Source organism: Vombatus ursinus, unplaced genomic scaffold (assembly GCF_900497805.2).
Source record: "Vombatus ursinus unplaced genomic scaffold, bare-nosed wombat genome assembly UNPS02014810.1, whole genome shotgun sequence".
Lineage (NCBI taxonomy): Eukaryota > Metazoa > Chordata > Mammalia > Diprotodontia > Vombatidae > Vombatus > Vombatus ursinus.
In genome coordinates this window covers 31,980,261-31,996,800 of record NW_020954588.1, presented here as the reverse complement: position 1 = coordinate 31,996,800, position 16,540 = coordinate 31,980,261, and the positions used below count along the sequence as shown (strand labels likewise).

Genomic DNA, 16,540 nt, shown 5'->3' with positions numbered 1-16,540 from the left:
GGAGCAGGCGGGGCTGCCGGAGCCGCTGCTCAGTGATCTATCCGCTCCAGTCGCTCCCGGCAGAGGCGCGGAGATTGGAGAGAGGAGGGCAGAGCTCAGGGACGGCGGAAAGCGGGCGGGCGACCCAGCAGGCGGCGGCCCGGGCGGCTCTGACGGCTGCCTCCTCTCCTTCCCTCCATCTGTCTGCCCCCCCCCCCCCGCCCCGCTTCACCTCCTGCCACTCGGTCTTCTGCCTTGGCCAGTGCCAGCCGCCCCCGCGAGCTTCTCTCTGTGCTGCCACCAGGCACCGGGCACGGGGCACCTAGGAACGTCTCTACGCGCCAGCCAAGTTCTGCCTGGCAGTCGGACCGGCCCAACTTGCCGGGCTTCCAGGCTCGCTCCCACTCCTCCCGGTGCCGCCCTCGGGCAGCAGCCAAGATGACCCCGTGGCGCCTCGGCCTTTGGTGCGTCTCCTGCTGGCTGGCTGCACTCTGGCCGCTGCGCTCCTGCCTGCAGCTGCGGAAGGGCATGTAAGTCAGGATGCCGGGCGGAGTGTCGCGGCACGCACCCCCACCCCACCCGGTCCCTCCATCTCGAACTCCTGGGGCCAGAATCCCAAGCGTACTAGACGCTCAAGCTAGCCCACTGAGGAGGGGAGTGAGCCCCTGGGTCCTCGGGGTCCCCGCACAAGCAGCTTGGGCTACTCCATCCCTTAGTAGTCCGGAGCGCGCGTGCCCAGCTGCTGGAACTCCTTCAATCCACAAGGGCTGCGGGGCTGCGGGGCTGCGGGGCTGCGGGAGGGAACTTGGACTGGAGGACCCCGGGAAGGGGTTGAGGAGAGAGCTGGGAAGGAGCCAGCGCCCCTCAGAGACTCGGGGCTAGGTAGGCTGGCTGTTTTCAGAGCAGACAGGTGCTGCTCCAGCAAAGCTCGCACCTTGGGAGTGTCCGCTTTTAAGAGCCTGATGGCCAGTGAGCAGGGGGAGGGGGAGGGGGAGGGAGAGCCAACCTGAAGACCCGGCTTTGTCCGCCACCCCTCCGAGCAGTGAGCTTCTTGACTTTCGCCTCAGCCTCGGAAGCGAACGGGTTCCATTCTTTAATCTCCAAGAGCAAGTTTTCATCCACGGAGATACTGCCTCGAAGGGGATAGAAATCTCAGAGCATCTTGAGAGCAGAGGCAGGTGGGATGCCACAGGTCCGATGGGCTGGGGAGGGGATCCCTGGCGGGCCAGGCTTGACTGAGGCTGTCCTGTAATAAGCTCAGGAGGAGCGAAGGACCCAGTGCACTGCCCGAGGAATGTCGTACTCGTCAGGCACTACGTGATGGTTTAGGGGACAGAGCAGAGCCCGAGAAAGGCTGCCCGTTGAAATGCATCAGCCTAGAAATGGAAGAGGTCTCATTTCCTGATAAGAAGTGATGAATCTTGCAACATATTAATTCCAGGTCAGGATGTGTCAAGTGGAGCTGGATGCTAATGGGGAGTGGAAGTATTTACAAATGACTAGGTCTCATCTAATGGCCACAGAAGGAGGTGTGTGTGTGTGTGTGTGTGTGTGTGTGTGTTCCTCCTGTGTTCCTCCCATAACTTGAGGGCATCAGAAATCTCAGTGCAAAGCTTGGGCAGGAAATTGTGCTTTTCCTTAGGCAGGAGTCTTGGTACATTCTACAAGCGATGTTGTTTCTTCTCTTGGACTTTGTCAGTTCGCACTGTGATTATGTAAATAACTTTGCTGGTAGTTTCTGAAATGCTGATTTTCTGAAGTGAGGATCAGTGTGTGTGTGTGTGTGTGTGTGTGTGTGTGAGAGAGAGAGCGAGAGAGAGAGAGAGAGAGAGAGAGAGAGAGAGAGAGAGAGAGAGAGAAAGAGAAAGAGAATCACTTGCTCATTCTCTGGGCTTTTTAAAGAAAGAGGATTTTTTTTCCCCTCCTAGTTCACTTTACATTTCCATATTTCATCCCTCTCATGAGAGATTCCATTTGTTACCTGGTTACTGCAATTGTCACCCATGATCAATCTCCCTAGACATGGGCAGAATGCCGGTGGCATCTCCAAACAACTTTCTCCCAGAATAGTTTGTAAATACACATTCCCCTGAGATGGCCAGGAAGGAATTTCTGTGTGTGTAACTCCTCTCCAATTGATAAGGCTTGTCTTGTTCATTTTGTGGAGACTGTTGCTTTGGATTTTTTCTCTGTTTATCTCAGAAAACATGTCTCCCTCTGTACACCCTCCGCATGAATGAGCTTTCACTTCTCAACTACCTGATTGTAAAAGGCAGTGGCAAGGTGCTGGGGAATGGGCCCCTTACCTTGGCAGGTGCTGCTATTGGAGCTGAGTCAGGATTCACTTATTCATTCCTCGCCGAGCTAAATACGGTCTCTGAGTCAGAATTGTCAGAGGGTTTATTAACAAAGGATGCAGGCTAGGGAAGTGAGAGGAGGCTGCAGCAGTGCCCTCATCTCTTTATCCAGGACCTACCTGTGTTTCCTGAACTTTCAGTGTTAGCAGTGTTTCTAAAAGGGCTGGAGGGATGACATGGCTTTTTTGAAGAGACTTGGCAGAAATAATGCCTCGGTAGGATTGAAGGCAGGAGGACTCTGTGCCCTCAGCTCATTATTAAGCAAGTGAGAAGGGCCGAGGGACTAAAACCCGAGAACCAACAGGGTGGTTAATAGAGCTACTATTTTTCTGATACTTACAGGGGCTGCAAGAGTGAGAAACAATGTTAAGCATCCATCCCTCTATTTCTCAGGACTTACTGTAGTTATTCACCAGAGACTGGGGTGGGATTTTGCTCCCTGTAGTCTGTGTTTGTTCCTGTTTCTTGCTTTTGCAGGAAGGATAAAGAAAGGAACCAAGTATATATCATTTGGCTTCCATGCAACTGTCCATCTTTTAAATTAAAATGAATCCTTTCCTAGTTTTTTTTTTTTTTATTGACCTCTGAGGTCCATTATCAGTGAGAGAAGGACTGCTAATGAGGTGAATACCACTAATGAGAAGGCATCATCTCACTGACTGGCACTCTTATAGATCACTAATAAAAAGTAAAAGTTTCATGCAGCGGACTGGGCTTGTGCTGAGAAGATAGTTGAAGATGTTGCAACTGATCCAAGCAAATTAAAGTTAGGCTTTCAGTGCATGGCAATATTTAATTTTGGTGGCCAATCTGTGTTCTGGGATCTGCCATAGGTCCCCCTAAATGGAGAATTTTACAGGAATCAAGAGTTTTTGAGAGGCAATGCAGGTCTTGGGTAGTGAGCTGTCCTTGGAGTTAGGAAGAACTGGGCTCAAATTCTTCCTTCCTTATACACTTACTAGCTGAGAGTCACTTAAGCATCTGTATGAAATAGAGATGATAGGAAAAGTAGAAATTTACTTATAGGATTTTTGTGTAGCCTAAATGAGCTAATGTATGAACAGTGTTTTGGAAACTTGAAATCATTGTGTGGATTTTAGTTATTGTGAACAATCAAATTAGGAGAAGGGAAAAAGAGCTCTCCTCTGGAACTTTGGGCCTGGAAAGATGACACGTGAAACTGGGGCAGTGTGATTAAAAGAGGGTAAGTTTCAGTTCATTGGAATGAAAGCGTGATGACAGCTTAGGTAACTGTTGGTCTTTAAGCAACAGGCTTTGATATTAAGGTCCAGAAAAGCAGTTCCAGGGACTGGGGGACCAGCCCGGGAATGTGTAACCTTGGGAATTTAAGTGGCCCAACCTCAATGTGACTTATCTTGTTTTTAAACAGACTATAAGCTTTTTCTCTGGTCCTTTTGCCTGGTTCTGTCCTCTTACTCCATTCTTTCCAAGGGCAGAGCTATTATTCCTTCTGGGCATTGGGGGTGGACCTTTTTGTGTGGATTCAGAAGTAGAGGAGGAAAAGCAGCTGATAAAAATGATGCCAGGCAGATTCCTAAGTAGAGCTGATCTGCCAATGGGGCGGTCCTTCCTACCAAAAATAGAAAAAAAATGTCTTTCCCTACCGCTCCACTTACACATTTTATTAATCCCCATTTGTCACAAGTCTGGGATTTGAACAATTAGTTATTCATTTGGGTAACTAAGAATCCTTCTTTTAAAACATGGACATGCCTCCTGGGAGAGGCAGGAGGTGACAAGTCATTCAAATGTTAGTGTGAATGAGTTTAATCAAATTATTTTCTTCCTGACAAATAACAGTTGAAGATACTCTGTGTTGAGAAAATAGGAGTCTTGATGGGAGGAGGAGTGGGGAGGAAGTTTGGTAGCTTTGGAGCCAGCTAACTTAGAGAACTGGCTGCCCAAGGACCTAGGATAAAAAGAGCCTGGGATGGAGGAGAGGGGTGCTAGAAGGAAGATGGGAAATTGCCAAGTATACATTTTTGCATTCTTATTTTAAAACTTTCCCTGGGGTCTAGACCTTAGCCTAAGATAATGGAGGAAAACCACTCATTTCTTTTCCTCCTCTTGTACCATATGGAGGCCTTCTTTTAAGAACTAGAACTCAGGACGCTATAACATAGAACAGCTCTGTGTTGCTTAAGTTGGCTTTTGTTGGCTGACCTGGAGAAATAAACTCAATTGTTAATAATGTCGGTATGAGAAAATTCATCCTAGCCTCTGAAAGACTGGCTTAGATTTGAACTTTCTAAACATAGCCCATCCATAAGTTAGAGACTGCCTGTATTTATTTTATGAGGCTATCACATAAAAATTGTTGATATTTTGCTAAATCTCCTCATTTTGGAAGGAAAAAAAGCAAACCACCCTAAAAGATAAACTATGAAAAATGCATGAGAGTTTATAGATCTTAAGTGCAAAGTCGGAAAAAAAAAATGAGTAAATTCCTTGAAGGCAAGAATTATATTGTCTAAAATTCTTTAAAGAGCCATTAAGGGTTTATTCTAATCCTAAATACCCAAGAGGGCTTCAGAAATAGTGATAGTGATAGTGATGAAAGCATGTTTGGTGATAGAGTAGCCCCAAGCCCTTTTACTATATAAAGTAGGCTTTCCACATACAAGTGATGTGGATTATCAGCCCATGTCCTAGCAACCATCTTTCAGGGCCCATCAACTTCGTTTTTTTTTTCTTTTTAAAAAGATATTTATTAATTTTAATTCATTGATATATTTTGTCTTGACAAAACTGGAATTTATTAACTAACAGTCAAACAAACACCCTTAAGAATAAGGATCCCAAAGAAATGTTTTTTTTCTCCCTTCTGAAATTAACAAAAAGAACTATGTCCTTCAAATTTGGCAATGTGGTACTAACACTGACCACTGTATGTGTATTTCATTTCTTCCTTGTATTGACTTTATTTATATGGTTTTAGTCAGTGTTTATTTTGTTATATTGGCTTTACTCTATATATTCTGTATCAGTTCACATCTTTCCATTTTTTTTTAATTCTTCAAATTCCTTTTTCATTCCTTATAGGAAGGGGAAGTGTACATGCATTCATTAAGTACCTACTATGTGCCAGGCACTTTGTGAATATTATTTAATTTGATCTTCACAATAACCTTAGAATAAAGATGTTATTATTATCCCTACTTTACAGTTTAGGAAACTGAGATAGCCAGAGGTTAAGTGATTTGCCCAGGGTTATATAACTATGAAATATCCTGGGCTGGGATTTGATCTCAGGTGTTCCTGACTCCAGGCCAAGTGTAGTAGCTATATTTTAGTAGAGTCTTTTACAAATGATTTGTTAAACAATATGGAACATTGATATAAAATCAAATAAATTTACTTTGCAAGTGTGGGCAATTAAATAAGTAAAATTAACCCCAAGAAAATGTCATAATTGATATTTTACTCCCATTTACCCTCCATCAAGATTTTTGTCCATTTATTTTCTCTCAGAAAAGGTTGAAGTTAATACTCTGCCTTTTGCATATGCTTCTTTTTTCTCTATCATTTTGGAGAAAGGCAGTTTGGTAGAGTGGAGAGAACCAAGTGGCTCTGGAAGTCAGAGGACCTGGATTCAAATCCCACCTCCATTTCTTGCTGCCTGTTTGCCTTGTTGTCACTTCCCATCTCTGATTCTCAGACACATCACATCTAAAATGACAAGGTTGCACTGGGTAGCCTCTGAGATCCCATTTGGTTCTTTAATTGATGATGCTATCTTAATTACACTATAATTTTCTATTACATTAATATACCACATTAAAAAAATCCCTAGTAGTTTAGATGGTTTTCTTTTGTTTTTTTTCCAATTACAAACAATATTGCTATGAACATCTTTGAAGAAATAGCTATTTTTAATAACACTTTTTCTGAGTATAATCCAGATATAGCGAGCTTATTGGATAACAGATTTAGAGCTGGAAGGGATGTTGAGGTCTATTAAGTTCAACCTCTCATTTTACATGTGGGGAAACTGAGGAACCAAGAGGTAAACTTATGTGCTTGGGGATCACTCAGTTAGGAACTGTCTGAGGTAGGATTTGAACTCAGGTCTTTCTGACTCCAGGTTCAGTGTCCTATTCCCTGATTCTCTATAAAAAGAATGATTTTTTAAAAATTTTCACTCTGTACTGTCAGATTACTCTCCAAAAAGACTGTGCAAGTTTGCAGTGCCACTTGCCATAAATTAATATATTTATTTCTCCACAGCTTCACCAGCATTGAATTTTGTTGGTTATTTCCTTTCATAAGGGTAGTTAATTCAGTTGACTCTATGTTATTTCAAGGTTTCTTAGATTTTACACTTTTGCCTCTCTCTTGAGGGAGGAATTGGTGCTTGAATAGGTAGAGTTCCATTTCAATAAATTGTTAATATTTAGGGGAGACCTGCGTTCTTTTCCTTCATCTGACACAACTCTGAGTGAGTTGATTCTCTTGTATGGGCCTCAGTTTCCTCATCTGTAAAATCGAGGAGTTGGACTAGAATATAAGCTCAAGGACAGGGTCTGTTTTGTATTTGTCTTTGTATCTCTAGTGCCCAGCATGTGGCTGGCACATAGTAGGCACTTAATGAATGCTTGCTAGAGAGATGTTCTTGAAGTTCCTATTCAGCTCTGGCACATAGTGAGTCTGAGAAGGATCCTGTTAAGAATTTTATTACCTACTCCACTAAATTCTTCCTAGGGGAATACCTTCCTAGGTATTTTGAAATTTCTGCCTTCCTAAAGTCCCAAGTACTAGACATCCCTCAGAAGAACCATTAGCCTTCTTTTCAGAGCTGTGAGGCAGCTTTATAATCTATTTTGAAGGATTTGGATACAGTGACCCTCAAATCACGGGAGGGTATCACTTTTCTGTCTGTTGGTGAGTTTAGACAAATTCAAACTAGCCCAGCACACAAAGTGCAATCGAGAAGTCATTCCCAGCATGAATAAACTGGGAATGTGTCCTGACATCAAAAATTTATTTTCCAATGCATTTCACAGTTTATTCATGCTGAGAACCTCTGCTTATCTTTTGAACTTTTGAACTCTCTGAGTACTGGGATGAGCAAAAATGAACACAGATTGCCTTTAACCATCAAAATTCCCCACATGAAGAAGAAAAAAAAAAAAACACCAGAAAGTGAAAGTACGACTCCAATCTGCCTCAACAATACTACAACTAGGTGGCATTTTACTGGGATTTTAGCCATGCCAGAGACAATCAGAGCAAGTAGTTTAGAAATAGGAATCTTGATAATGGTAAACTGTCATTGAGTAGTACATGCAAACTCTTGTCCTCTTTTGGAAACCGATCATATGTGAGTTTCAATGACAGGAAGAAGTCTGGCCCAGAAATATAAGTGTCAGCATTTCTCACCATCCATAAATTCTGTATAGAGACGAAACCCCATTACCAGGTTAATTGTTTCCCAGCTAAAGCCACTTTCTGTGCCACCAATGAACGGCCCCGGGGCTGGGGAGTTCATAGCCTTTTCTAATGACTAGTGAAGGCTCTATAAACCTGTACATGTTTCTTGATTGGCTTCAACAACTTTTCCCTCATCTGAATTTTGACTCCGTTTTTTCTTTCATTTTCAGTTGTATAACATGTTCTTGCTATTAAAGCAAGTACGAAAGCTCCCAGAGATTCTAAAACGTGGTGGGTTAAGGAAAAACAGCTTAGACTTGGGTGTTGGCTACAAGATAAAAGGCAAGTTTCATTGATTTAAACTTCATGGCTCCAAGAGGTAGATTAGGAATATCTGACCAATCTTCAACAGGCAGAAAATGATCTGTTTCCTAAAGGTCACTATTCTCCAGCATCACAGGTTTGGATCATTATAATTTCCTTAGGAACAACAACTCAGAATTCAAGTTTTTAAGTATGTTCTGAGGCCATGGTATCAAATTCAAGTAGAAACAGGGGTCCCTAAACCATACATAAAGATCCCTGCAGGCCATATATTGACTTAGTTTTAAAATGTAGTATTATGTATGTTTTATTGTATTTTTATTTACTTTGTTAAATATTTTCCCAATTGCATTTAGCACACTTGGGAGTGTGGTGCCACATGTGGCCTACAGGCACCTCTTTGACTCTCCCCCGCAAACCCTGGCCCAGGTATATTGGTATATAACATAAATCATGCTACCAGCTTAGTAAATGGTCAAAAAAAGATGAAATAGTAAGAACAACAATAACAATAGCTAGCAGTTCAGATGGTGCTTTAAGGTGTGCAAAGTAGGTTACCAATATTATCTCATTTGATCCCCACAACAATGCTGGGAGGTAGTTGCTCTTATTTTCCCCATTATACTAGTGAGGAAACTGAGGCAGATAGCAGTTAAGTGACTTGCCCAGGGTCACACAGCTAAGTAAATGTTTGAGGTCAGATTTGAACACAGGCCTTCTTAACTCTTGGCCCAGAGCAATATCCACTGTGCCATCTAGCTGCTAAATGAAAGGAATGTAGGTAGTATGGCTGATTGTTTTTAACAAGCCTATACTATTTTCACAGCAATCACTTGTTTCTTTTCTAAGTGCTTAAACATTCTTCCTTTAATACACGGTTTTAGGATTTCACCCTGGTAATTGGGTCATACTTGTAGACTGCTCTCCCCCCCACCCAGAGAAAGGGACATTGGATTTGCAGTCAGAGGAGCTGGGTCTCAGCTCATGTAATAGGAATTGTGTAAATCCACAAGATGTGGTATAAAATTTCTGGGTTTCAATGGCTTCCGTTGTAGAATGATGGGTTTAAACTAGATCAGGAGTTCTTAAACTTTTTGTGTCATGGTCCCCTTTGTAGGCTAATGAAGCCTTTGGACTCCCTTTGAGAATAATGTTAATAAATAATTGAAACAAATGCTAAATTTCAGTCAGACGTTATTGAGAATAAAGATGTAATATTTTCTCCAACTAAGTTCACAGACACCCCCCGCCCCTGCCTGAAATCTATTCTCCAACCTCAGGTTAAGGACCCCCTGACTAGATGATTCCTAATGTTCCTTCTTATTCTGAATCCCCTTAAAAATCCTACAGCATTTCAGTGTCCTGATACCCTTCCAACTTATCGTCTCATCATGATTCCTCAAAGATCACTAACATATTGATTAAATATGTAAGGTCTTCTAAGCACCCTATGTTGTTATTCATTTATTCTGGTAGTCTGGAGCTTGTTTGTAAGTCATTAGACTCTCCCCTCTCTCTTATAACTAATAGTAATAATAGCTGATATTTATACAGGATGTCCCAAAAGGCTTAGTGCAGTAAATTGCACTAAGGGACACTAGATTTATCTTATTGTTGTTATTATCGCTATTGTTATATTTTATTACAAAATCCTATTTTCAGGTTTACATATATTATGCCATTTTGAGCCCCGTAATGACTTTGTGAGGTAAGTATTACAGATATTACTCTCCTCATCTTACAGATGAAGAAACTGAGGCTTAGAGATGGTGTTTTGCCCCTAGTGAAAAAGCTAGCTAAGGGCCATTGGAAAGACTCAAACTGGAGTCTTCCTGATTCTACATATAGCACTCTAGCCACTACTCCAAGCTACTCCTCTATACCCATCTTTGGCCCCAATTCCTTCTTAAACATCCTGATTCCAACCTTCCCAATATGAAGATGCTGATGACAGAAAAAAATGATATTGACATAGCAACCTTGTTTTTGTACTTTCTCTGTATCATCCATTAATTCGATGCCATTCACTCAGAGGAGATCTCCTTTCATGTTCCTCTTCTTGCTTATGGTTTGGTTGTCCTGACCCTTTTTTTTTCTGTGTGAGTGAGCCTCTATTTAACCCAGACTGAGCCTTCCTGGTGAATTCCACTTTTCTAGTCTTCCTCAGGTCTTTGCCCTTTTTTGATTGATTTGCCATAAATTTGGAGAGCTCCCTAGGTAGCCACACTGGTAGCATTAGGTGCCATCTCTTTTTCTTTCTCTATGAATAGTTGTTTCCAAATTTCACTACTGAGTCATGTTTCCTTTCAGAAGTGCTGACATCAGGATTCTCTAATTTTAATTTAATGAGGGCTTTATGTTCTGATATTCTCATGTAGTCCTACTTAACTGCTTTTCTTACAATAGATGTTCAAGAATTATATGCTGTACTTTATATTTTTTTCTTTTTCTAAATTAAGTTTTCTTTTTCTAAGTTTTAAAATGTATTTTAAACTTAAATACAAAATAAGAAAAGGAAAGAAATTGCCATGTATGCAGTAGAACCTAAGAGAGGATTCAATATTAAACAATAAGTTTCCATTTCAAGAAAACCTATTTAATAAATACTACACATTGTTTTCAAAACTGTCTAGTTTTTCTTTGCTTCCTTGTAGGTTTTCTTTTCTCTCTACTGTGCACTTTTTAATTTTATTCCCCCCCCCATGAAGGCTACAACTAAACATGGAGATATACATATATACATGTATTTATATGTGTACATATATATAATACAGATACATAGATATCTATAAATATACACATGCATACACATAAATACTCATACACGAAAATGTAAGACCATACTATGCTTATTTCTACTTGTCATCTGTTTTCTGAAGGTGGATGGCATTTTCTTTCATAAGTCCAAGTCTTTCCATGTTTTTCTAAATCAACTAGCTCATCATTTCCTCCACCACAGCAATATTCCAACCCAATTCCATTCTATCTGAGAGATTGTCATGGAAGTTTTTCACCCAGTTTTCTGCATCCCTTCTATTCTTGGCTTTATAGGTTTTATTTATTATAAGAAAATTTTAATTTAAAATAATCAAAATTATCTCATTCTTCAGCAATGCTCTAAACCTTATAATATGGTTTAAGGTCTGATACTACTGAATCTGCTTCCTTTACATATTCCTGCCTGAAGGGGTGGGGGGAGGGGCATTTCTGTAAAGTTCTTAACCTTTTATTCTTCTAAATGAACTTCGTTATTATTTTTTATAACTCAGTAAGATAATTTTTTTAGGAATTTAATTGGGATGGCATTAAATAAATAGATTAGTTAGGTAAAATTGTCATTTTTTATTCTATTGGCTTCACCTACCCATGAACAATATATATATATATATATGTATATGTGTATATATATATATATAAAACTTCAATTATTTAGATCTAACTTTATTTGTTTAAAATGTATTTTATATTTATATTTGTATAGTTCCTGTTTCTGTTTTAGCAGGTATATTCTCAGGTATTTTATATTGTCTAGTTATTTTGGTCTAAAACAATATTGAAGAATATGGCTGACATATAGTGTAGTTTCCCTATTTTTTCTATTTTGATTAAACCTCTTAGTTTAATTTTGCCTGAAATTGTAATTACTACTCCTGTTTTTTATATAATAAATTCTACTCCTGATCTTCATTTTATATTTGTGTTTATCTCTCATTTTTATAGAATTTCCTGAAAGCAATATATTGTTGAATTCAAATTTTTAATCTACTATCAGTTTTCATTTTATGGGTAAATTCATTCCATTCACAATCTAGGCTATAATTACTTAGTGTATATTTTCCTCCTTCCTATTTTTCCTCACTATCCTTCTCACCCTATTCCTGTCCTTCCTCACTCCTCTGCTTTATTTCTACCCACTACCTTGCCCTCCTATTCCTTAACCTACTCACCTCTCCAAGAATCCCTCCCTTATCCTCTTCCCCCCTACACTAACCCCTTGTCCTCTTATTTCTTTCTAAATATGGAAGACTTTTATACCCTTCTAGATATACATGTTGTTCCTTTTTAACTCATTCTGATAAGAGTAAGGTTTCAGCACTACCCACCCTCCTGCCTCCTAGCTTCTTCTGTATTGATTTTTCCTCTCTTTTTGACTAATCTGTATAAGATAATTGCTCCTTTTTATCTCACTCTACAGTTTTATTTTGTTTTTAGACTCACCCCATCATATTCAGTTCAGCCCAAGCCTTTCTTTCAAACTACTCAAATAAAAATGACAGTCCTAATAGAATTGATAATTTTTCCATATATAAGAGGTACACAATTTGACCTTATTGAGTCCCTTATAATTGGACCTTAACATTTACTTTATATTTCTCCCATATGTTATAGGTTAGATTTGCCCTTAAGTTCTGGGTTTTTTGTCACAAATACCTGAAAGTCTTTTAGTTTGTTAAATATACATTTTTTTTTTCCATTCAGGATTATACTTAACTTTGCTGGGTAAGTTACCTTTGGTCATAACCCCAACTCTTTTGCTCTATGAAATATAGTATTCCAAAACCTATGGTCCTTCAATAAAGTAGTTGATATTTAAGTTGTTTTTTTTTTTAATTGTTCCTTCCTATGTTTTCTCCTTTACCTGGGAGCTTTGAAACTTGGTTATGACATTCTTGTAAGTTTTCCTCCTGGGATCTCTTTCAGGTGGTGATGGGTGCATTTTTGTTTTCTATTTCTGCTTTGCCTTTTTGTTTTAGAACTTCAGGGCAATTTTTCTTGATAATTTCTTATAATATTGTATCAAGACTCTTTTTTTAATCATAATTTTCAGGCAGTCTGACTATTTTTATATTATTCCTCCTTGTTCTGTTCTTCAGATCAATTGTTTTTTCTGATGAGATGTTTAATATTCTCTTCTATTTTTTCATTCTTTTGATTTCATTATTTCTTTGTGTCTCAGAATGTCAATAGTTTCCCCTTGTCCAATTCTAGTTTTCAAGGAATTTTTTTTCCCTTAAGTTTTTGGTTCTCTATTTCAAGTTGATTGATTTTCTTTTCATAATTTTTTAAAAAATTTTTTTGGATTGCTCTTATTTTTTTCCTAATGTTTCCTCAATCTCTTATTTGATTTTTAAAGTCCATTTAAAGTTCTTCTAAGAAATCTTTTTGTTCTGGGACCATGTGACATTTCAGATTGAAAAAAAGAGTGGCTTTTTTTTAAGCTCCATTATCTTCCTCTGAATATGAACCCAGATCTTCTCTATCCCCATAGTAACTACTATCTATGATTGGGTTCATTCTCCTCTGCTTACTCATTTTTATTTATCTATTTTTGTTTTATTTTGTTTTTTGAAGCTATTAGTGTAATCAAGTTGTAGTCCTGAGGTATGGGGAATGATGCCCCAATCAGGTCCTTCTTATGGTTATTTTCTGAGCTTTGGTCTGGGCTTTGGTGCCCAACCTTGGGCTCTTCTCTCCACTCCTAAGCCACAGCTAGGGCCCCCAGCCACACTGTCCTGTAAAATCTTGACCCCTGCAGGCACTCCAGTGGCTGCAAAGTATAGCTGTCTTCTCTTTCCTGGAACTGAAACAAGGTGCGCTGCTCTCCTGCAAGTAGCCACAGCCAGCCGGGTCCCCATTCCTTTGCTACTGCACTCATCAGGTATGTGCTAGCTCCTTCTCCCTGCAGTGACAGCCTGGGATGTGTCTGATTTGCATGTGTTTGGCATCCCTCGGCAGCGGAAAGCCCTTCAATCTTCTCCTCCTCAGCCTTCAGACCCCCACACAGTCTTTGAGATGAAAGTTTCTAAGGCTAATGCTGCCTCCCAATCCCAGATGCCCTAGGGCTTGTTGTTTGTTGATTCCACAGAGCTGGCCTGGAGGTGTTTGCCCTTCACTCAGGCCAAACCTGTGCGCCTGGAGGTCAGGTCTTTCCGGTGGTCTTCTTAGGTTGTATTAGGAGAACAATAGCTTTGCCCTGACTTTTGTTTATTTCTACTGCTCTACATTCCCTCCAAGGCAATGTCCTGTCTTTTTCTGTGGAGGAAATTTGGAGAGCTGAAAGTTTTGTGACCTACTCTGCCATCTTCCCAGAATCCCTTATTTTATTTTCAGTTCCAAATTATCTTCCTCCCACCTCCACCTGTCCTAACCATTTAGAAGTTAAGAAAAACTAAGTCCTACAAATATGTATAGTCAAACAAATCAACTCCTCACATTTGCTAAATCCAAGAAAAAAGAAATGCTCCAACTTGCCCTCTAAGTCCATCAGTTCTCTATCAGGAGGTGGGTAGAATTTTTCAGCATGAATTTTCTGGAACTATGGTTGTTTCCATTTGTTGATCAAAGTTCCTAGGTCTTTCAAAGTTGAAAATTTATTTATAATATTGTTTTATATATTATATATGTATGGTTATAAGATGTTTTTATAATATTGCTGTTATTATATAAATTTTTCTCCTAGTTCTGCTCACTTCATTTTGCATCAGTCTATTCAAGTCTTCCCAGTTTTCTCTGAAACCCTCCCCTTCATAATTTTTGTGTAGCACAATAGATTTCCATTACATTCATATGCCATAACTTGTTTAGCCATTCCCCAATTAATGACCACTCTCTCAGTTTCCAATTCTTTGATGCCACAAAAAGAGTGACAATAACTATTTTTGGTATGCTGTACTTCATATGTAAAAACAATGCTACTGACCCATTGTCAGCAGAATTTAGTTACTGGGGGCAAATTAATGATCAGCGTAAACAAGAAAGTATCTCCTTACCACCAAAGGGAACTTTCAGGGATCAGAAATCAATTCTGGACTCTTGTGGCATTTGAAAATCAACAACAAAAAGCTATTCTCACTCTGTTTCCCCTGATTTCTTGTATTATTATAAAAATCGCTCCTATTTCCAATGCATTTCAATCCTTGAATTATCATACCAGCTGCCCGTTCTCCTGCCTTGATTTATTTTCTATACAGGTTTTTCATGCTTTTCTTAATAGATGTTCTCCTTACAATTTGTGTGTAAATTGAAACTTTGTAAATAGAACCAAATCTTTAATGCATCCATGAAGCATAATATTGTAAAGACATAATAGCTTCTCAAAAATTTGATTAGATTAGGACTCTGCTCTTAAAAACAATTCACCCACTAATTTCTTTTGAATAAGTCCGTATCTTCATGCACTGACTTTAATTCAAGTGAGGATGCTCATGTGTGTGCTTGATCTTTGTTAAGAATGAAATGAGAGTCAGCATAGCACATTAGGTGGAGAGCTGGTCTTGGCATCAGGGAGACCCAGGTTCTATTACTACCTCTGACACATATTGGCTCTGTGATTGTCATCAAGTCCTTTCACCTCTCAGTGATTCTGGCAACTCTTTCTCCCTGCTGTAGTGGAAAGAATCCTGAACTTAAAGTGGGAGGAGCTGGCTTTGAATCCCACCTCTGCCCCTCTTTGCCCCCTCGATCTCCTCCATTGTCTATTGAAGGGGATAGACTAAGTAATTCACAGGATCTCTTGAAGCTCTAGATATTTACTACTGTCTCAGGAGGGTCGGGGTTCTGCTTGGGTGGGGTGATTTTTTCGTACAGAGTTTCCTCTATGGAAATAATCACAGGTATAGAAAAAAACAAACAAAAAAATCAGTGGACTCATTTTTACAGGAACTCAACACTTCTCCAGCCCATCATATCATAAACATTACTCAGTGATTTGATTTTATTCTCTACGGTTTCCCCAAGGGAAATACCCCCATTTTCCAAGGAAGAAAATGAGCTTAACTGGGTGCCACATTGGTGAAGGTTAAAGCCTGCTGCTGCTGCTGATCTTCTAGGTCCCAGTGTTTCTTGGATGGCAGGCTGGCTATCTTGATTTAGCGGTAGTGACATTGCAAAATTGAGTTTAATAGAACTTATTTTGCTCAAGCCAATTTTACTTTCTGTGCTAGGTGGGTGCAATCAATGTACTATCTTGGGCACAAAGAGGAGAAAATTTTTCATCTTGCCATCTTGGGTTTTCTGGGGATAGCTGGCCTTATGCCTAGCTTAGACATGCTTATCTTCTTGCAGGTGACTAAGCAGGTTCATATGACACTGGAACGCTCGAGGCTTCCATTCAGAGGGTTCTTTCTGGCTTTTAAAAATTAATATATGTGGTCATTTCTTCTACTACAACCTAGGACCCTGGATACCATTACCAGAGTGATGCCTGTTTGGTTTGAGGCTGCACACTCTTTACCTGGTTCATTGTCCTTGCCCTTTTCTCTTCTTCTTCCTCCTCATCCTCCTCTTTCTCCTTTTCTTCTTTTCTCTACCTCTTCTTCTTCCTCCTTTTCATTTCTCTTCCTCCTCCTTCTTCTCCTCCTCTTCCTCTTCTTCCTTTTCCTCCGCACCTTCTGCTGTTAGCCAGTCGATGTCATGCTGACAACCCTCGTGCCTAGCTCTCCTCCACTACTTTTGATTAAGATCGCCTTGGTTGTGACAAGCCCATGCCC

General features: G+C 39.9%; 1 protein-coding gene across 1 annotated transcript in view; it reads left to right on the top strand.

The window, feature by feature from the left end:
* The first annotated feature begins 451 nt into the window (after nt 1–451).
* LOC114053209 (EGF-like and EMI domain-containing protein 1) overlaps nt 452–16,540 on the top strand; it is a 726,964-nt gene continuing 710,875 nt past the window's right edge. Inside the window, exon 1 of the mRNA XM_027876127.1 lies at nt 452–509. Coding sequence (XP_027731928.1) covers nt 508–509 — 2 coding nt within the window. The 5' untranslated portion in view covers nt 452–507. The remainder of the gene's footprint in view (nt 510–16,540) is intronic.